Source organism: Phasianus colchicus, chromosome Z (genome assembly GCF_987193195.1).
Source record: "Phasianus colchicus chromosome Z, bPhaCol1.hap1.1, whole genome shotgun sequence".
Classification (NCBI taxonomy): domain Eukaryota; kingdom Metazoa; phylum Chordata; class Aves; order Galliformes; family Phasianidae; genus Phasianus; species Phasianus colchicus.
The window spans coordinates 33714848-33737994 of NC_143476.1; the positions used below are offsets into that span (position 1 = coordinate 33714848).

At 36.4% G+C, this 23147-nt stretch overlaps 1 protein-coding gene across 2 annotated transcripts in view; it reads left to right on the forward strand.

Moving 5' to 3' along the window:
* Positions 1 to 23147, forward strand: part of SSBP2 (single stranded DNA binding protein 2) — a 169539-nt gene that overhangs the window by 47087 nt on the left and 99305 nt on the right. For both annotated transcript variants that reach the window (XM_031603398.2, XM_090130608.1), the window contains exon 4: positions 628 to 712. In XM_031603398.2, the coding sequence (XP_031459258.1) occupies positions 628 to 712 (85 nt within the window). The remainder of the gene's footprint in view (positions 1 to 627; positions 713 to 23147) is intronic.

A 23147-nucleotide genomic window follows, 5' to 3' on the forward strand; every position in this document is an offset into this window, starting at 1 on the left:
ATTCTAGACACTCTGTGTTAGGACGAATTCATGTGTAACTCTTTGAAGGGGAGTTAGAGGACAAAGTATGACTGTAGCCACCACTATTTCTTTTCATTCCTTGTAAACCAGAAGGTCTAAGAGAAGATACCCATCCATTTCCTGCTCTTCTCCATACACGTGCTTCTCTAGGAACTTTTGTTGAAGGCATAGTATTGGACTTTGGAAGAACTCTCCTGTTTTCTCCTCAGTTTCATGCCTTTTTATGTTATTACTATATGTATCTGTTCCTTCCAGTGCTTTGTGGAGGTAAATCATAACCGTCACCAGTGGTTCAAGGTTAAATGCAGAGCTTCATACCCTTTGACACTGAATATTAGATTAGCTTCTTAGTTCATACTTTCAGTAGTTTTAAATTGATACAGCACTTTTGCCTCAGAGAATCAGATAACAGGACTTGATTCCTTTGAGATGTTTTACCAACCTAAATTCTTTCTTAAAGGTAAGTGCTTTCAGCTGTTGGTAAGGAAGGGATGTATCTGTTTCTACACATAAACATGCATGTGTGATGTGCACTATAAAATCTACTGGAATAATGATTTTCTCACAATGATTTTCTCACTGTATCTGTAACTTCTTCACTTGCAGTGTATTTTGGGATCTCTACTGTGCAGCTCCAGAAAGACGAGAAACATGTGAACATTCAAGTGAAGCTAAAGCCTTTCATGACTATGTAAGTTTTGTCTGTCTTTACCATGCTTTCATTAACTGCGTATGAAAATGTGATGTAGAAGTATTTCTGCATGACAGCATTTTAAATGCAAGTTTGTCACATGCAAGGAACATTTGTGGTGGTGCTTCAGAATTAAGATGTTCTAATTGTGTGATTACTTAGTGCCACCTGGAAACTCTGTAACCCATATCAGAGGTCAAAGTGCTGTCCTGTGTATTAATTCAGAATGAACTGATAATTCTGTTTCTTCCACGTGGAAACATCAAGCTAATCAAAAGGGCACAGGCCAAATGGAAACACAGATAAGTCCCGTCTGCATATCCATACTCTGTCTGTTGACTCCCTGGCTTCTGTCACGACCGTGCTGACTTCAGGTGTGATTGTTCTCATTCTTACATACCACAGAGGAAACCAGACATAAATTTTCCTGTCCACGAGAACAGGAGGAATCATGGGATGTAAAGTACTGTGCCAGTTTTGGTATGTTTAAGACACAGTTTAAAACACAGTAGAGAGTTTGGGGTATTTTGTCTGTGAAGACCTGGCCCCCCAAAAAAATAATAGTTCTAGAAACTAGGAACCCTAACACTGGAACAGTTACATTCCTTTTTATCCATTATCATCATGTACACAGAACAATCTAGAAATCTGGATCTGTGTATTTTAGGATGAAATTTGGGTTCTGTCTCCAGCAAGCAGAGATGTCAGCTTTCTAGTAGTTCAAACTTCTATGGATATTGGATTTATGACATTTTATTGCAAGGAATTTGGGTTCTGTCTCCAGCAAGCTCTTCTCCATCTGTTGGTTTCATTTTCACTAAGTCCTCAGAAAACTGGCTGAGCTGTTGTTCCTTTGGGTCATTCGCATGGTACAAGGAAGGGATTTGGGAGCCTCATGGTACTGAAGAGGTTACAAAAACTCTTTAGAGTTTTCACGGTTTGTCTTAGGAATACTATCTAGTCTCTGCAGAAGAATATATACAAAATTGAAACTAGACTGCAGTATCCCAAGGTCTTACAGACATAAATTTGGAAAAAAAATAAATCCACTAATTAACCATTTTATATTACTATTATCATAATCTGAATATGGCTTGGCGTCTTTTAGCATGCAAATGATTAATGATCTTGCCTTATATGTAGTTAACTGTGACTGCTATTAATGCATCAACAACACAGTTAATATATTAAATATATTTTACTTACAGACCAATAACTCTTTAATACCTTCTCCTTAAGGATCAGATTGTGAGGCTGACTGGTAAAGGAGCTTGGATAACTACATTGTTTTTTCCATGCTGCATTGATCACTCACAGTAGTAATCAATGGTTGAAAAGCAGTGTTGGGAGAAGGGAACAAAATTATAAGGGCAATTTCCACTTGCAAAGGCGTTAAAGTCAATCAACGTAGCAAAGCGCATTCCTCAAAATAAGAACAATTTAACTGTTGGAAGCAGAACTTCCATGATGTTTTTTACTTATTCTGTTTTCAATACACAGTCATTGGAAGAATACAGTATTTCAACAGCTCTGCTGTTGTTTTGAATCCTTGTTGTTAAATCAAGGTTTAATTCCTCACTGAGGAAGAAATAGTTTCATAAGAATAGCTTATGACCGCAGGCAATGACATTAGAGAATTAATTCGTGGAAATGTATGACAGTTGACTTCAGTGGAGGCATTGCACACTTGCAGTGTAATGTGTGTAAAAAAAGCAAAAAACTTGAAACCTGTTGTGAAATAATTCTGAAATAATTAGCAGTGAAAATGTAAATTCAAAAGCACTTGGAATCTGAAACAGAATGGAGTCCAAGCTTCTTTAAACTCATGAGAATTTCACTGATCAGTAAATTCACTATTTATCTAAGTGTTGATACTAAGAATTTGAGTAGCCAAATCAAAATTATGTCAAATAAAAAAATTTATCTTGATGTCAGCTTTCTAGTAATTCAGACTTCTTTGGATTTTGGATTTACATCATCTTGCTGCTCAGTTCATTTGCATTATGGTAGATGTTACAGTATTTTAAAATACTGAGAAAACAGTCAAATGAGTGTGCACGTGAAACAGAACTGTGTGATGTTTAAGTTACCATATAAAGTCATGTTTGGTGAAGGAAAAATAAAATGCTGTTCTTTTATACACATATCGGTCTGCATAGAGGAAGATGAATGCTTATGTCAGAAAAAAATTTGGTTTATTTTATTGTTTACTTTGCCCGGTGTTACTGATAGCTTTCTTAATCCTTTAATGTGACAAGAAAAACAAGCTGTTGCATTGCTTTCTCACAGCTGAGGTAAACTTTTCTTATACCTAGAAGTACTCATATGTGTTCCTTAGTGTCATGTGCTGTTTGTAAAGCAGTCTGCATTGCGTTAGGTGCATGCTGTTGAAATTCTGCATGTATTTAATATTTCATGACCACACTGTACATTCATATTAACAGACTTAACAAATAATTATAAAATACCATTAAGTGTATTTTACATTTATTAATGATTTGTGAAGTCTTGACCCATGTCCAGAGAAGTCAAAATTCCACTGACAGTGCAGACTGTCAGAGAGCCAGGCTGTTATACCAGTCCTCCAGTGAGACTGCAGGGTGAGGAAAAGAGCATTCATAGCTCTGTTGTCATATTTGAAAACTAGTGGCCAAGTACAAAAAGTAGAGAAGATTTGCTTAGTATTTCATACTAGCAACTTATAATTTTTTATTAGGTGTATGTTTTTCCACTTGACCTGGGAATGTCATTCTTGCTGAAGGTGTGGTCTTTTTACACTAGACATATCCTGTTTAACACTAATTAGTCTGAATGAGCTGACCCAATATGTATTCTGTCTTTGCTTTTGTCAAAGAAGAAAGGTTTAAGAATGTTTGATGAAGGAGGAAGGTGTTTGGGGACGCTTTACTAATTGTGAAATGTTGCTGGCTCAAACAACATAGTTGATATTCAGTCTGCAACACAGAGACTAACTCATACAGCAAATATGCACAAGAAAGGTTTTGTTACTTTTCTTAAGTTTCACAGTATTTCAACTACAATTGCAGGAAAAACGATGCCATTTAATTATCCTCTACCACTAATAATCGGACAAAATTTTTTGAATGATGAGGTTTACTGTTTAGTTTGCCATAACGTTTTAGCACCTGCTTTGCTTGTGTTTTAATGCAATTAAATATCTGCAGCTGGACTTTGTACATCTGTAATACTCCAGAGGAAAACAGTCGCAGTGCCCTTTTGAGAACCTATCTGCAGCGCTGTCCTGAAGAAGAGCGCGTCTGAATTTTTCTCTTAATATCAGTGCTTTGTATTCAAGTAGAGTGAATCTTAGCCTGTTTGTCCATCAGTCTGTGCCACCGAATCTGTTCTTGTTTGTGTAAAACTTCTTTAGGTAACTGTTTTTTTCACTTCCTTATGTATCTGTGCATGTTACTCTATACAGTAGCATCCTTATTCTTCAGAGAACAGTTGCAGAAGTTCTATTTCCACTGATTCAGAAAAATTAAATTGTATTAATACCAACTACCACAGCTTGGATTTTTATCAAGCTAGTGAAAGGAAAAGGATATATCACATTTGGCAGCAGGAATGTGAAGTGACTCAAGGTGAAGACTGTAACTGCTTGCAGTACTGACAGTGCATATCTTAGTAAAAATAATATAAATAGAAAAGTAAAGGGCTATTCTGGCTTTGAATTTGTCTCCTCATACTGAGGTTAAACACAGCTCCTCCATATGATAAAAAAGAAATTCTATTTTTATTTTCTTTTGAGATTTGCAGTTGAATTTTTTCTCCTCCCTAAGTGAACAAGGCTCTGAATTCATTAGTTTTATATTTTGGATTTGAAAAGACAGTTGTATGACATGTAAGTGCTGGATCATACCTTCTTGCCTTGAAGTTTAATGAAAATATCTTAGAATTAGAAATACTTTGTTTCCATTACAGGTAACTCTGTAAAGAAAACTGATGCTTGCCTGGTCTTCTAATATTGCAGGCATTTCAGCAGGAATAAAGCATTGCAAGCAAAAAAAAAAAAATTATATATATGTGTGTGTGTGCGTGTGTTTGTACATTTCTCAGGCATCTATAGCTTTTTCTAGAGGAAAACCTGTGTGCTGTGAAAAATCATTTCTTTGGTAGCTCTGAGCCAAAATTCACACTTCACTGTACAATGGGTTTTCTTTCTTAACAGTGTCCTAAGGAGACTCTTTATCTCTCTTTTTAAAATCTCATTTATCTGGATTAGAGCTGAGATCTTCTGTTGAGAGAAGCAGGTTCCCATGTACATATTGTTCTGGCTTTCTTTCCACCCATTTGTAGGAAACTTGGTGTGTAAATCTAATTCCTCAGAGCAGAAAGGATTTTTAGAATCATCCCCACCAGTGAGCTTCTGACCACCAGAAGTGGCTGCTCTCCAATTCTGCTGGCTCAGCCATTCTTTCACACCTGTGTATCTCTGGTACAGGGATAGTACTTGTGAAATTCTTTCTTGAAAGGTGATTTCCTTGCTTAGTGGTTAAGATCTTCTATAGCATGAATGTCCAACCTTTGAGATTGCCTGGTCTTCATTAAGTAAAGAGGAATCGTCTTGTGCTGCATATACATAAGTTGCTTCAAAACTAATGCCTTCTACTTATTTCCATGGAAATGACAACCAATACAAAGAGTGGAAGAACTATCTGATAGAACAAATTCTCAGCTACAAAACACTATTGTAAGCTTGTATTGCATATCTGACTTGTTAGCATGTTTTAATAGTGAAGCCGTATGACTCGGAGCTTAGCTTTGCTTGAAAGTTGTAGGGTGTATTAAAGACTGCTATAATTAATTCTATACAGATTATTCCATCTAAAATCATAGTGATATAAATAATTTTTTCTAGAGGTTAATTGGAATAGTATTTAGACACTTGAAATGGCTGATCAGTCTGTTAGTATTTCACAGAAACAAATTAGATATTTGCACTTACTGACATAATATAGGAGGAGAAATACCACTTTCCTCCCTCTTCTTTGTGCCTATCTTTCAGAAGAGTTTGCTTGCCTTGAACGTTACTCAAATTCTAACATGTCATTAGTAGTATACAGAACTTGAAGGACTATGAATATTTTTACATCTTTTTTAAGTACTGAAGATTTCCACAGCAGGTCTATGAGAAAATTGTTGAAGGCAGCACTGAATGTTAGTTGGACGTGACCACAAATCTCAGGCCTTTTGTTCTCACAATGAAAACTATTCTGGAGTAAGACCTGTTTTTATTCTATTTTCATGAAATATATATGCATATGTAAAAAAATAATAATTTCTGGAACCCACACAGAGCTATCTTTTTAGGTGAAGATTTTTGATGACCTAAACGCATGCAAGTTTTTTCTGTTTCAAGATAATTTTTGACAACTGATTTTCTTATGTTCTCCAGGTAGTCCTGGCAGTCATGATCTCTTCAGTCCATCAGAGAAATTCCTTTTCTAACTCTCATGTGTGTCAGAGATGGAGCAATCCTCTAACTGTTGATTTTCTTTCTTTTTCCAGCTGTTGTTACTGTGGCATTTTGCAGGCAGCATCACTAGGCATCTTGTGTTTTTAGGTCCTCCCAGATTTTCTGCTGAAAACTGGATTCTAGACCTGTCTTCTAGCTATCAGTTTCAGTGAAACAAGGCATGGAGAATCTATGGTAACTCCTCCTGCTCAAAACCAAAACCAGCGGTGCTTTTCTATCCTTTCAAGCTATGGAGGGCGTGAGATGAGAAATACAAGCAGAGAGGAGAGAGGGAGCAGCAGACAGGATCTACAAAATGCTGAATTTGGTGTAATTCATGGGACAAATGCCAAATTGTATTGCCATGGGGTCATGAGATCCATAAATGAGAGTAAGTTGACAGATTTTAGATCTCTATGCAATTTATGGCCTTCCTGTGAACTTTCTGTTGCTTTATTCTCTTTGTCTCTAAGGTTCTCCATGTGTCTACGGGCTGTTGTCATTAATAGCAGAGATTCTCAAGCACACTTTTGTGGTTAGATGTGATTTCCCTTGATAAAAAAGTATGTGTGCTGCACTGCATACTTTCTACTTGGGCTGATTTGCCAGTAATGTTTAAGGATTGTTCTACTGCAGCAGTGGTTCTGGACAGAGTAGTTCTGCAAAATCTTGTCCCTTAACCCGTTTACTATTCATCACTGTATCTGTAATTTCACCCTTGGAGACGAGAGTATCTTCTTTAGACATATAATTCTTCTTAGCGTGTAGGTAACTACCCTTGACCCTGGAGCATAGATTACCTCTTAAAATTAAAAAAACCTTCTTTTAAGTGGTCACAGAGTGCTTTTCATAACTGATATAGAAATGAAGAGCATCTCTTTTCCATAAAGTCATTGTTAGAACAATACTTTTTGCTTTTAGTGTACATGACATTCAAGTATGAATGAGTTGTTTACTACTCTTTAATTCTGCAGAGGTGTACCTTGCTTCTCAGTGCTTAGATAGAGTAAAATGCTATTGGGTGTGAAAGCTAAAAGGAGACCAAAGAGGTTTCTGACATTTACTCTGAAATCCCTTGTCTAAACACAGTGGATTAATAAACCAGATCACTCTGTTTATTGGAAAAATAAAATAATTAAAAAATCATGTTCAGTATAAGATTGTCTGTTAAAGTGCCTTACAAGGTAGTAAGTCCTTGATTTCTTCTGTAGCCAGAATTCAGTAAATCTGAAATATGTCAAAAATGTGAAGCATTCTTATATTTTAGTTAGCAATTGTAAAGGAGCACTAATATAAAATTGGATGAATTTCTTTCTGGAAGATAATATTTACTGCTTTGGAGAGTGGTTGCTATTCATGATCTGAGACTCTAATAATGGTGTTGGTGGACTTGTGCACAGTCAAGCTTTACTTTTCCAGCCTTTTGACTGTTCAATTTTATTGCTTAATAGATGTTTTTTAATGCGATTGTTCAGAAAGGAATAAAGAAAAGGAGGCTTCGTACTCCCAGCAGGGTAGGCATCACTGTTTACAGGAATACTGCATTAAGTTGTGTCAGGATTTGGTCTGCATAATTATGGGTGTATCTCAAGTAGCACAAAGTAGAATTGCTTGTTATCTGCAAAATTATTAAACCGTTTCCCTTTGTTCTTCAGGAATTGGCCAGCTTGAGAAATTGGTGTTTTCACTGGATACTTTTTGCAGGAAAGTAGGGATTTTTTTTCTTTCATCTTAGTTCATGTTAATAGTTCATGTTAAGAAAACTCCAGAGAGAATTCTCCTCACATTTTCATGAAGAAAGGTGTGCCCATTCTGTTCTTGTTCTCCTGCTTCCTTGCTTCCCATACATTCTTGGATAGCATAGTTACTCAGATTTGAACTACTCCAAGTTATAAATATAAACTGTAAGTGCTGATACAGGAATGTATTTTCTTACAGTGCACGTAGGCTTTTTTCCTATTTGTAATTCCATAGGTAAATATATGCCATGTTTCACTTTTAATATGGGCACCGAAGCATTTGTTTCAAGTAGAAAAAACAGTGTATCGTTCCCAAAATTTCAACTTTTACTCTTTGAATGGAGTTTTCATTTTCACAGAATTTAGAGTAAAATGGTTAATTAGTTTGAGTTAGGTGGAAGCTTCTGACAGTATAAGGAACCACGGTCTCCCCTGAAGGCACTTTAGCTCCTCTTTCATTGCTCCCAGAGGTAGGCAATGGACTTGTTGAACTGAGTGTCTCTTCTCTTAAGAATGTTTTAGGCTTCACTTTCATTGAGAACAAAGGAAATAACAGCCTTCCTAATGAGGCAAAACTTTGAGGGAATGATCTGTTGAGAAAAAATATGTATAATCATAATGAAATACTAAAAAAAACCTGTATACACTGTATTTAAAACCATGTCAAATTTATCAAAAAGTTTTGTTTTCTTTTGCTTGGATGTAACAGGGAATAGGGATTCAACAGGTTCAGAAAGAAGTGGATGGTTTAAGGGATAACATGAAACATACGGGAGAAGGTGAACGTCAAAAGATGAGAGGTGGTGGATGGAATGCTCAGGCATTCCAGAGTAATTTAATCTTTATAGTGTGTAGGTAAAAAATTGTTTGTAAGGTGATCTTTAAAAAGCTGATAGATACCCTGTGAAATTATTAGATGTTTTGAGTCCATAATAGATTCCTGCATGGGCTTATATTTCTATCCTCCTAATACTGGCATTTACTTTATAATTAACGTAAATCAGAGATGTTTCTGAAGATGTGACATATGCTTTTGCTTGGATGAAGGCTTTATTGAACATTTTTGACCAGTTTGATGGAAATCCCAGGATATTGCAATTTTTTCTCTGCTTGGTTGTCTTCATGTACAGCTCTTAACTTCAACCATTTCTTAGAGTGATGTTGTGAAATATATCTTACTGCAAAACATTGTGTAGTACCCATAATGTATTTGGAATAGAACTCAATTTATTTAAATTCAGATTTCTACTTTTGATGTGCTATGATAGCAAAAGTTGTGGTAGATTTTAATAATTTGGTGTGAACTCAGTCTTTTTAAACAAGTTTTTAATGCGTTTTACTTTTCAGAATGAGAATATACACACTGTTAGTTTTACATAGCATGCATTGAGAAAGGTCCTGTTTCAAACTTTTATACATTCTTATACGTAAAATCATTTATCTTCACTGCTGTTGACATACGGATCATTCATATTCATTGCAATGTATGCAACAAATTCAAATTCATAATGTAAGCCGTATGTGTCTACAGCACTCGAGAAAGTTATTAAGGAAGGTTAAGTTGTAGCTTAGTAACGCTGGGAATACTAAATTGACTAATAAATGTTCTGAATTTAGAGTTAAAGGTCTTCTGGCATTAATTTTTAACATTGATTGTACATAATGCTTTACATCAGTAAAGTATTGAACAAACATTTGATCAATAGAGAGCAAATGTTGGACTACAGCCTCCCAGCTTCCTGTGTAAGCTCCTTGTCCCATCTTAGTATTCTTTTTTCATTTTATTTGATGTGTATTATAGTAAATGAGGGTAGAAATTTCAGGTAGTCTTCTTATAATTCTTTGCATTATAGGTTCCAATTTAGCTGGGGAAATTTCTCTTGGAGGTAATTACGAGGAGGTATTTCAAGAACTCTACTTAGGCACACGTGTCCACAGGTGCATATATGCATATGATACATACATGATACAGATGTCTTTAACAGAATAATGAAGTACAATCCAATTATATGCTGATTTAAAGTATTTTTATTTTTTTGATAACGGTATTTAGCTAGATTTGAGTCACTTTGCCTGAATATGTTCTTCTTTAGCCTCATAAATTGTAAAAGTGAAAGTCTTACTTCTGCACAATATGCCAAACAGAGATTTTGTAAGAAGCTTGACTGCTCTGCTAATATCTCTAAGTGACTCATTTCAGACTTGCTTAACACATGCCTGGAAAAACCAAAGAATTATAACTTCCATCTGCTCTCTGATATGATGAAAGATGAGTCCTGAAGATCACAAATTGTGGGAGACATGCAGCTCTTAATAAGAACAGCTGAACAACAAATGTCTTGTGAGAGGTGGTGAAAAATGAAGTAATGAGGAGGAAGCCTCTTGAGGGACTGTGGATATCCATGGCTGACTAGAACTGTCACATCTAAACCTTACACTAAATATGAAATGCACATTATATAACACAAGCCATAGCAAACAGATAATAGTCTACTTGAATTTTCTACCAAATTGATGCCTTACTGTTACAAACAGTTGTAGTAACATGGGCTTTTGAGCATATACTGAATGTTTTAGTTCAGGGAACTGAAGCACAAATCTCTATATTTGGATATCTGTTTAACAAATGAGGTTTTGAAATTATGGCTTTTTTGAGTCTTCACATTAATACCATTCCAAACAGTGTAAATGTTAACTTAGCTGCTGAAAATATGTAAAATTACAAGGTTTACAAACATTTCATTCCCATGTATATTATTGTGGAAAACAATATACAGACCTGTGCACTAAGAGAAAAATGGAGATTGGCATAATCAAGGGAAATCAAAATTAAGTTTGGCTTAAAGATGAAAGTTTGCACTTACTCATTATAGGCTGTTTAAACGTGGCCCCTTCTTAACTTAAAAAGGCATCTTCCTAGTGCTGTTGCATTAATGTACACAAACTACAATTGCGCCAGATAGGAAGAAGACCTGTAACAAAACACAGATGTAGCAGTAACTCTTCAGAGGCTAATATACGCTGCAGTACTGCCCATAATTCACACCAAAAGAAGTGCATGACCCACCACAATTACTCTGGCTTGGGAAGGAGAACACAGAGCTTGTAACGTTATGGTAAATACTATGTTTTGAACCACTGAGAATCTTGAAAATACTTTCCAGGTTGACTTTCAATTCAGATTTCTATAAAAGTAATTTGAAACTGAAATTTTTGCTTAAGAAATACACAAAGTTATTAACTATAAAATAGTGAAGGGGATATAATCCATGAGGTAAGTTTTAGTAATTTTTCTAAGAGAGTGAGAGAAAAGTGTGCAAATATTTTATGTGCCTATAGTGAAGTATGATGTTACAGTTAATAAATCAGTTTTACAGGAATAAGGTTTGTAGTGAGATTTGTAAAGATAGACTCTTGAATCCCTGTGGAGCACGACCTCATTGACTTTATCACAGATCTACAGGGATTTTGTGATCTGCCTGCACAGATCTGACGGCAGGATCAGGGACTCTGGCCCTAATCTGGCAACCAATTTCATGGTTGAGTAGCACTGTATGTATGAATGCTTTCATTAAACTCACGTATGTGTTTTGCAGTATTGGGATCGTAGGAAACAATAGGGACAAAATCAGCCATTCTGGTTCACTTTCTGTTTCTATTTATTTCTCAGTATAGAAACCATCCTTTCATTGTAGTCCTTTTTTTTTTTCTTTCTTTCTTTTTTTCCCCTTAATATTTGTGTGGAAAGAGGCCCTTCTCCAGTTTTCTCTGTTGCAAAGAAGAATCCTGAGTTTCTATTTAAAAGATCACAACTGTTGAAGAGGGATCTTCTGAATGGCTCGTGTCACTGCAGAAAGCATTTTACTCAGTCATAACAGTTTGGTTGTAATATTGTGTTTATTTTCCCACTATTCTTACAGTTTTAACATTAACTTTATTTTATGAAGAATTACTTTTTCTGTCTTCCGTTGCCACTTGCTTCGCTTTTCTTGCTTCATCTGCTTTTTCCCTGTTGTTACATGGAGGACATATGAAGGACTGGGAACTGATGGATGACCACTCCTCAGTCAGATACAGCTGCTGACTTGGCTTTTACTCATTTAGAACCATTTACTTTTTGCATTTCCAGTAACTGCCCTCCTCCCTTGAAAGATAAACAAAATTAAAAATAAACTGCCTCTTACCAACTGCTTTCCCTCACTGTGTGATGGACATCCCTTGGGGGTCAGTGGAATCTTCTTAATGCGGGAAAAAAGGAAGCCTTCCTTTCACTGTCTTCTGGGATGCTTTCCCTGAGTACGAAGAGGGAAGTCACTGGTCCGTCAGCATCTTGAATTTCAGTGTTCCTTTTAGCAGAGGCCTTTCTTGCTGCTTGGTTGTGCTGTTCTCTCAGAGGCTGCCTAGTTCCGGCAGCTAGTTGAATGCTCTTAATTCTTGGATAGTTAAAACTGCATCCTCTGTATAAAACTGCCGTGAATATTCAGGCTAAACTTTGGAAGAAAGCTTCTTCCTCCTCCCTCAAGTCTGAGATCTAATCCCAAGCCTTTTCAACAGTGAGACACAGGGAAAATTGCTGATTCCTTTTTCTCTTAATAGAAAGAAGGAAACTCCTCTACATCCTCGCTTCCTTTACTGATAATATGCAGAATATTCCTGCAAGAAATGTGGTACTGTAGTTTCTTTTTGCTGCACTAGAGTATGGGGGAAAGGTTTTGTTGAAGTGTCAGTTCCCTAGATCACGTGTAAGGAACTAAGCTTTCCTTACTGTTTTAAATATCTTTCTCAGCCTGCTTGATTGTTTAGAAAATATGACATGAGAGAAACATGGGATGTGATTATATTTCAAAAAAAGAGGTTGACCTTGCTTACGTTGTTTCCTTAAGCCTGAATTACAATAAGAAAACTGTATGAAAAGAGTATCCAGAGGACTGATTTGAAAAGGAGGCTCTGCTGTGGCTTTTAAGACTGATATTAGATGTAATCTCATCCTGTAGCAGTAGTTCTAGAACCTTTATAATTATTAAATGTACCGTATCACTGCACTTTCCATAGAGCTCAGTCTGGAATACAAATGTTTGTCTGATGGAATTGTACTTTGGATGCCTGATTTTGGGAGCTGGAGTAATAGAAAGTGCAGTCCAAGCACCCTCTAAACAGTAATGCTCTTGGAAAGAAGAGAGTTTAGATAAGTAGCAGCTTGATCTCATAGAAGTAGAATGTAATGGCAGTTGGACACTTGTAAAGTTACGTGGTAGCAGAGATGGATTTTTCCAGATTTGTTTTTATTAAATAGCTCTGTACTTTTCAAATACTGTGCCCAACTTGAAAATTCTTCTTCTTCCACAGGACTCCTTGTCTCTATAGTCATCTTTGAAGTATTCTTTAGTGACAGTCTGGGTACATTTCCTTGCATTAGACAATCCAAACTAGTGTTAGCTACTGTTGACAAGGTTATAAATTAAAAACTTCAAAATAAATAGAACAGTTAAGAATAATCATCTTGATAAGTTTGTTTTGCTATTAATTCTTAGTTTGCCAGCTTTCTAAGATGTAAAATAAGTTAATCTTTAAAAAAAAAAAAAAAAGGTAAAATCAAAGAATAGAATGACAGTATGTGCATTGCAGTGTACTTTGACTATCCTAACTATTCTAGTCTTGTGAACCAGCAGGGGAGTGCTATTAACGAGATTCCTGTTCTCTAGCAGTTGGTTCAAAAACAGGGCTGGTAGAAAGAGCAGAGGATGTTAACTGGAAACGGCCCAATTAACATTATTAAGGTTATTACCATTAAGCCTAGAATGAGTGATTTTTAAAACCTTTGTTTGTGTTACGTGCTTTAAAAATACGTCTGAAGATAGCAGGAGCAGAAAGGACTAGTAATCTGTGCTGTGATGGTTTTGTCACTATGAATTAATTTCAGCTCTGAGACCATAAAGGCTGGCTACAAAGGTCATGTTAACACTGGTAACCCCTTTCGTTGTTATTCTTTCACTTCAAATTCTCTTGAGTATGCAGTAAGTTTGTCTGAACTCAGATGAATTCTAGACGATCTCTGTTGTAAATCAGGGTTCCTGTTAAGGAGGCTGAGTGTATGTATAGGCACCGGGATACCAATCCTTGTAAATCATGAGGTTTATATTATCATGCTATGGTTCGGTTCATTCATGTTCATGTAGCAATATCTTTGTTTTTTAAAAATGAGAATTTTTTGATGTAGGAAGAACACTGGATGAATGGAAGGATTCCATAAACTGGTTACACAACAGACTTCGCGTATCCTGATTCTGTAAGGAACTGCTGGTTTAGAAAAATAGTTATGGTGAAACAGTGATTTGATTACTTGTTTTATTGTGTTTTCAGATTATTCGCAGTTTTCAGAATTTCAGGGTGAAGTCAAAGGAAATATTTCAGGAGAAAGATCATACAACATTTGCATATTGGATTCCTTATTTACTACTGATTAGAATCCATGTCAGGAAGTGCATTGTAAATTTATTTAATGGAGTCTGACAAATGTTGCAGTTGTTGCTATGGTAGCAGAAATTGAATTATTATTTCTGTGTGTATTGTAAGCAATTGTACAGAATCATAACCTAAACATGTATGTTACATATTTTGGAAAAAGAATTATGTCAATGAAAACTGCATTTTATAGTCATTTCTCTTAAGTTTTTGCTGAATAAACAAACCATACTGCTACTGAAACTGCAAAACTGCAAAATGTGTTCATTTTTTCTTTTCCGGATAGCATATCTTGTTTGAACTTTTTAAATATCGTGCAGTTTTACAGCTGTTGTGTAATTCTCCAAACTGATTTTTAGTTTTATTACCAATGCCTCTGAAACTGTTAATCCTATTTATTTATTTATTTATCTATCTATCTATTTATTTATTTATTGGATGAGCTTTAACTCCTTCCTTGGCTGAAAGACTGTTATCTGCTACTATCTGCTTCCTTGAATATGTGAGGCATTCAAGGCCAGGTTGGATGTGGCTCTGGGCAGCCTGGCCTAGTGTTGGTGACCCTGCCTGTGTCAGGGGGTTTGAAACTAGCTGATCATTGCGGTCCTTTTCAACCCAGGCCATTCTATGATTCTGTGATTCTATGATTATTATTTTTAGAACCGACTGCTAGGTTGGCATTAGATTTGCAAGATGTATAGAATGTGCAAATACATTTGATGAATGGAAGCATTATAAACTATAGCTCAAAATGGAGATCTCTGACTTCTGTGCTTAATTGGTAAAGCAGTGTCATGCATATACCTTTCAGCCCCAGTACTTGTGCTAAAAAACAACTACAGGTTGCAGAGCTTGTATTATACTACCACTCCTAGCATTCAGTGGAGGAGGAGGCATATTTTAAAGCCTGCAACCATGGTTTAAGTGAGCAGGAGCCTCTTGTACACTGACATACTGGGATGTAAAACTGAAAATTGAGAAATCACTGGTTGCATTGAGAACTTACTGCAGTGAGTACTGGGTCCAACCACTTCTATGCCAAGGAACCAGTAATTTAGTAACACCTCAGAAACCTCTAGTTCTACACATACATGCTCTGTGCCAGCGGGAAGCTGGGATTCCCCAAATCAAAAGGAGATTTCCCGGTGATAATTAATACTTCAACTAATAATGTTTCAGTTTTCTGCATGCTCACCAATCATTTCCATTTTCTTCAGCTTGCAAACAGGACCAAACCTGTCAAATAACACCTCTGAGGCTTTTGTACAGTCACTGCAAATTCTGTCCTAAAGGAGCAAACACTGCTGGTCCTGACCTCTGTTTGTACTGACTTCTGAGTTTGTCTTGCTCTAATCATCTATTTGAACAGAGCTTTTAGGTAAACTACCCTGTCTTCTTTTTTCCCTACCAACTGCTAGCCCTGGCGTTCTCCCAACATCCGCTTCCTACAGTCCTGCTCTCATGTAGCACAGACAGTATCTCCAGCGGAAATCCTGTGACCAGCCCAACTTCCTTTTGCTACAGATTTCTCTCTCTTTTTTTTCATCTCTGCCATCCTTGTAGTTCAACAGCTTTAACCTCAGACATAACCAGGTCTCCACTGCTCAGCATCTCAGTTGGCTCTTCTTGCTTGCTTGGAATCCTTGCCAAAGTCTTTGACTTCTTCCTCTTATCCATCTCCATGTATGATCTCACTGACTTCTGAAAAAGAAGAAAATAACCTTGTTAATACATACTGTAAATACCCTTCTTTGGTTTGCCTTTCTTTCCAACTTTGCCTTTCTTTCCATCTTCTCCTTTCTCAGTTTTCTGATATTACATACAAAGGAAGGAGTCCTAGTTTTCCTTCTCTAATCCTTTCACTTGCTCTTGTGCTTCGATCCTCTTTTCTTGCATACCTTATATAGTTTCTTCATTTCACTTGTTCTTAACTGCCATTCCCATCTGATACCAAACTTAATTTTTTCTCAGTCCCCCTGATCTTCAAAAACAGAAACTCTTGGTTGCATCTTTCTTGAGCCACAGGCTGTCTCACCAGCTTTTTCCTATTGTCTGGCTCAGTGTGCTGTTCCCAAATTGGTAACACCCCTCCTCCCAAGGTCTGAGAGACCTGCCCTGAACCAGACTTGCCCTGTCACGTTGCAGTAAACTGCAGCTCTGGACCCACTCTTGATTGAATTCACCCTGTCCTATCTTCAGTGCCATTAATTCCCTTGGCTATACACTCAGTTCTTTCTCCTCCTTATTTTTGATATTGTTTCCATGTGTGCTATGACAGTTTTCTCATCTTCTGGCTGCCTTGTTCTCCTTCCCACCAACTTACTGCTCTTTCTCTGTATATTCATCCTTACTTCATTTCCATACACAAAATCAGCTATGTTTATTTTAATTTTTTTTTTTAACTGGAAACAAAATGCTAGGTTTTCTCTTGCACTTTTTAAAGACCATTTTGATTAGAAAAGGGATTTTTTCTCTGCCCTCTTATTTGACTGATGGAGGATATAAGCTTTCTGCCCTCAGCTTCGTGAAGTAGATGGTCTTATTTTTTAACTCATCTAACCATAGCCAGCTTTGTTCTTAGAGTTGTATTTTTTAGATACTGTACATGTACCCATTCTGATCTTTATATACTGTTAAAACTGCTGTCTCTGTGCTTAATCAGTATTCCAACTGCTGAACTGTGCTTTCTTCTGGCTGTGGAAAACATGGTTTTGCTGTACCAGTATTCCTAACTTGCCATAATACAGTATTCTGTTATTCCTGCATAGAGCTTCTGATGAAGCACTCCTGTGCTTTTCCTTTGCATCAAAGACAGTATTTGAATATGCTCTGACATACCTTGTTACCATCCTTCAGTTTCATGGCTAAAGCTCACTTTAATGAGACATTTAAAATGTAAGTGTATATACTTTTATTCATCAGGGAATTGTACTGTTTTGGCATGTCTGCTGCCTGGTGGTGGTCAATACTGTCTCATCTTTAGCTTCAGTTCTCCTGGTTCTTTGTATCTGTCTGATTTCAATTCTAAATGTTAAAATAACCAGAAAACTAATATTAGTATTTATCCGAATTTGTAATTGTCTTTATGTCAGGAAGACCAATTTTGGACTTCCTCAGATACAATCGTGCTTAGAGTAGCATCAGAAGAATATGATCTGGGCAACATAATCCTCCTTGTATTTACCATTGCAAGCAAAAATGCTGGTCTTAACTTGATGTTATAGGGGAGGACATGACATGCAATGCTTGAACGAACTTTTTCCAGAACTTCTAGTATAAATAAGTAGGCTCTGTTCCACACATGCTTTCAAGGTGATGCCATACTGGCCCTTAAGATTTGCCTCACAGAGAAACCTGCTGCCACACTCAGGCTTTAAGATGCAGTGGAGAGGGACAGAGTTTGAATTCAGAGTCTTAGGGATACATGGTGTCCCAAAGCGGAGTAAATAGCAAAGTGCTCATTTCACCATTCTCATAGACAGAGCTTGAGGTAATAGAAAAATGTACAAGAAATGTTCCTTTTGCTCTCCTTCCTTCGTACCTATAAATTGGCAAAGTTTTTCTTTTCTTTTGTTGAAGTGTATCTGGTTTAATTTATTAAATATAATTTTCTTCTTTTCTTCACAAGATGAAATTTGAGAAATGTAACACCAGAACCAATTTCAGCATTTGTTATTAGATACCCTATGACTTGTGCAGACATTTATGGTATCTTGGTATTTACTGATTGCAGGGTATCGAGGTCAGACTTATTTGCCAGAAATGTTATAGCAGCCTTGAGGCTGTTCTGTAGATATGTGTCGGCAAAATTCTATTTTAGTTATTTATTTTTCACATCTGAGCTTCTTGCTTTTCCCAAACTCTTTCCCTAAATATTAGAATATTTCAGAGGTGGATAAGAGAGTTGTATAAACAACAGAAAACCTGACTGAGTAACGAATGATGATTGCTGGAGTATGATCAGACAGTAATAGCAAGGCCAAAACTTCTGGGGGTAATTATAGATAACAAGATCACTCTTTGTATTTAAACTAGAACAGTACATGCTGTTATTCATTTAGGAAAGAAGATAGGTCTTTTTCCAGATATCCATAGCAATGTTATTTGCACATATTTAGGACGTTTAAAAGGTAATAGTTGAAAACAAACAAACAAAAAACCCTGGTAATCCTAAGGGAGATTTTTAGTTTAATGTCACATCTTCTTAGACTAGACAATAACTAAAGCTGTATGCCTAAAGATGGTAAACAGAAGCATAATTCTCTGTACCAGTAAGATGATTTTAAATCAATTATTTTCATCAGAGGTACCCTGTTATATTAGTGTACTATCTGAAAAAATAGTAAATTCTCAGATAATAAATATGGAGAAGTAGATGTGTGATCAGTAATGTCTTAGTGTGTGACTAGTATTTTTGAAAATGAGGTACATATCAAACAGAAGTGCAAATGGTGGGGATAGAATTGAGACAGATATGAGGAAAAATTTGCAAGAATGATAGAAGCCCAAGTGAAGATGACTTTTGAGTGTTGCCATGCTTGACACCTTTGAGTTTGAGCAGATTTAGCTGTTACTCAGTTTGCTGTCTGTGTTAGGAACTGCTTAGTTATTTACTGCTGAATGGTGTTTCAGCTTTTAAGCAAAACCACTTTAATTTTAGATTGATTTCTGTTGTTGGTTAACCCTATTGGTTATCACAGACATTGCTGTTTTAGAATAGAAAGATTAGTAGTAAATACATTTGCTGCCCTTCTGAAATTGATTACATTTAAATGTGGCAATCTTCTTTGAGTTTATTCCTCACAGCACTCAGTGTCTTGATTAGAAAGCAGTTCAGCAGTATTACTCGAGAGGAAGGCATTTTATCCTCTTTATCCTCTGAGTCTTTGCCTATTGTACTAATACCAGTGCCACAGAGGAAGCACACCGACCCTTAATCTCCTTCCCAATCAGCTTGCATCGTCTCCCTTAAAACCAGACTTCAGTGTCCAGAACTTTGCTGTGTCACAGTAGGAAGAGGTACCCACAATGTAACATCAGCATGATTTGGCCTCATTTTCCAAATAGCATATTGATAACGGGACTAATCTCTGTGGCTTAGCGGAGATGCAAAAGAGTATGGTTTACAGTTTGTATCTGATGCTCCTCCTTGATCAAGTCTAAAGATCAAGGAAGAATAAGAGAGAAATCCGTAAGCATAAAGAAACAAGAGCATGTGCATCTCTCCTTCCCTCTTCTGTGGGAGAAAAAGAGTTCACAGAATTGGATCTAGATAGATCTGAGGAATAAATTCAGGAAGGATTATTCCCCTAGGGTGTACATGTTTGTTTTTTAAAACAATGATTGAGTTATTTTAATACCCTGGATATTCATCCTCATGTACTGTACAGGAAAAAAAAGACTAAACAAACAAGAAAATATTTTCCACTCAGCAGCATTTAAAAAAAACTTTCCTCCCTCTCTATGCAGATTTAGAAGATCTTGTCTGAGTAGAATAAGAACACGATAATAATAGACAACTCCAAACTTGTATTTAATCAAAAAGAGTGTTTTAATATAGTTTTAACCTCTTTGATTAACCATAGTACAATCTGAATGTAAATTCTCTCCCAGAGATTGAGCTATCAGAAAGTTGTGCCTAAAACAAAACCACTAAATGGAAAAAACAAATTCTGTATCCACTGTCAGTGGCAATTTTACACTAACCAGAAGAAATAGAGGAAAACAGTCTTAAGGGAGAGAGAGTTGGACATGTATCTGTGTTCTTGTATTGTCTGTTCTCTTAGTCTCTGTACACGTGTCATCCATTCTGTGTCCTGGAGGCGAAAGGATCTGCAGTATTTAGACAGTGATGCTGTTGTAAGTAGTGCCAACCCTGTCGTGTGAATCCCAAGCAGAACTGCTGTGTGCAGTTTCTAAATACTCAGTTGGAGAGCTAGGAAGTAAATACTAAAGCAAATTGAGCTTTGGGGTTTTTATTGGTTTGTTTTTCTAAAGCTGTGAAGGAGTAGAGAAATAACTTCTTTTTTCTAAGGAATAAAGGAAAAATAAACAACAGATTTTGTGCTTTCCATTCTTCTTTAGAAGTGGGCATATCTTAAGACTTACAGTTTCATAGAACGAAATAGTCAAGTGAAACAGTACCAGCAGTCTAAAATAAATATACAGAGCAGTGATGTTTTACTGTTTATTAAATAAACTAATTTATAGAACTGAGATAATTGCATATTATCAGTGTGTTTCGAATAAGACATCCCTCAGATTTTCTTACTACTACAGCTTTTTGTAACATGTCTCTTTCCTTTTTCCAGACAAGACCTATGCAAAAACTACTTTTCTCTTTGCTGTACTGGAGAAGGAAATACACTTCGAGTTACTCCTCTAATTACTGCTCTGCAACAGAAAAAAAAAAAAAAAAAAAGCAGTGGCAAAGCAGCATTTCAATTATATTGGTAGGACTTTTCAGTTAAGTGAAAAAGCAGTTAATGTGACTATTGGACAAGGACTGAAGTCTCTGTACATTGCTGTATTTATATACTTGTAAAAGCTGGTATCTATGAAAGTTTTTACAGCAAAGAAAGAAGGACATCAAATAGATTAACTATAAATATGCAAATGTAAATTAAATGCAGTGTTTAATACTACCAGTTTTGCAGTGTGAAGTAAAACAGTAAAACCTGAAAATATGAGCGAAGTCAGCCTGCCGTTCATTTTACAATAGTTGCTTCCCGTTGATCTTCACTTGTTGCATAACTGCTGATTCACATCCCTTCTGGGATACCTGGATTGCACAGAAATTTATAATAAAGTCTTTTGTGAAAGTATTACTGGCAAGCGATAGAACAGTTTCCAGTTTTCAAAATCACTGTCTTTGTTGTGTGCCTTTGTGTTACTGATCACCACTTTGCAACCAGTGATTCGGAGCTGGAAGTATCAATGACTGTATTTTACATCTAAAAGAACAGCAGGGTATTATTACATATCTAACAAATATTTAACCAAAGGATATAAGTAAGTCCAGACAATAAACAAAGGAAGTGAATATTGTCACTGGTCATTTTAGGTGTTGTGAGTGTCAGAATTTCAATAACTTTTTCCAGTGGTGAAAAAAAAAAAAGGTGGAAGCCATAGAGGAAGGTACTGAGCTGTTGCTATGCATTGGTTTCAATGCTGACTTATGTTAATGAGCTCCCTTCCCATCACTGCAAACCACTGGTGTAAGACAGATAATGACTTGCATTAAGGTACCACATGCACACCTGCGTGCTTCCTGCTGATTGTATTTTGTTTTGCATTTCACTTGTTCTGTATAGCAGGCCCAGCATAAGAGTGAAATGCAGTAAAAACAGCACAAACCATTATCATTTAACAGAGGATATAAACATGCCTGACTTTGCACATGTAGGAAATCCAGTTTGGTTCCTGTTTTGTGAAAGGTTATCATCAAACATTAAATTATTCTGTGCTTATAGGACATGGTTTGAGGGAGGACTTTAAACTTTCTTTTTATTACCTCCCATTACATCCAGAAAGAAAGGATGACTTTGTAGTTAAATGTGTAAATACTTGTGTGGGCGTAAACTGGGTAAGACTAAGAAAAGTGGCCAACTTTGAAGCAGTCTTAATGGATGAAAATCATTAAAGTTTTCTACCTTAGCACCTCATCTCTAAACTGATCATAATTGTCCTTTCCTTAGATCTCTTACCTCTATTTAAACTGTGAATTATTTATGGTAAGAATGCTTTCTGTTTATATAATGTCTACCATAACCAAATTCTGAGTCTTTACTGAATATTTTTTTATCAGAGTGCAAGTGATGAGTAGTAAAAGGTATGGGATCTCACTGCAAATTAAAAAAGCCTTAAGGCAAGCTGATACTTAGAATTCTCTGGAGGCAGAGATTGCCAGAGTATACAGGTTTTTAGCGATTTTAAATGTCTAAAGAGGAGCTACAGGAAAGAAAAGGGCACATTCTTTAGCAGTGTTGGATGGGGATAGGACAAGGGAAATGGTTTCAAACTAAAAGAGGGAAGATTTAGTTTGGATACAAGGCGTTCATGGTAAGGTGCTGGCACAGGTTGCCCAGAGAGGTGATGGATGTTCCATCCCTGGAGACATTCAAGGCCATGCTGAATGTGGCTCTGAGCACCTGATGGAGTTGTATGTGTCCCTGTTCATTGCAGGGGAGTTGGACTAGATGGCCTTTAAGGGTCCTTTCCAGTCAAATGATTCTATGATTATATGATTTTTAAAGCTCTTATGTGCGGAAGTAAAAAACAAGGTGTGACAATCAGTAGGACAGCTCTAATAGATTTCACTGATTATTTTATAGTGATATTGTTAGCTAGTGGATTTAAAGCCCGTTTTTGGGTTTTCTTCCCCTGCTGCAAGAGGCTAACTATGCTGCATAATCGAATGTCACTTGAGGAAAGGATACTGAGTTTACAACAAGGAATGCTGAAGAGTCTGTAAAATCTGTCTAAATTATAATAGTGTGGGACTTCAGTTAGTCATAACTACAGCGTGTTGGACAGCACAGTATTTTTCAGCTTTTTAACACAGTACAGAACTTTTTTTCACAACAGGTACCTCAAGAGCTCACATTTTCAATTTAATATTAAATAGCAAACTGAAGTTAATTTAAGACAGTACAGCTTAGCAGCCAAGTTAATAATAATTGCAATATAATTAAATTCAATATCCTAGGGGGAGAAACAGAACCAAGAAGCAACAAAGAAAGAGACTAAACTTTAG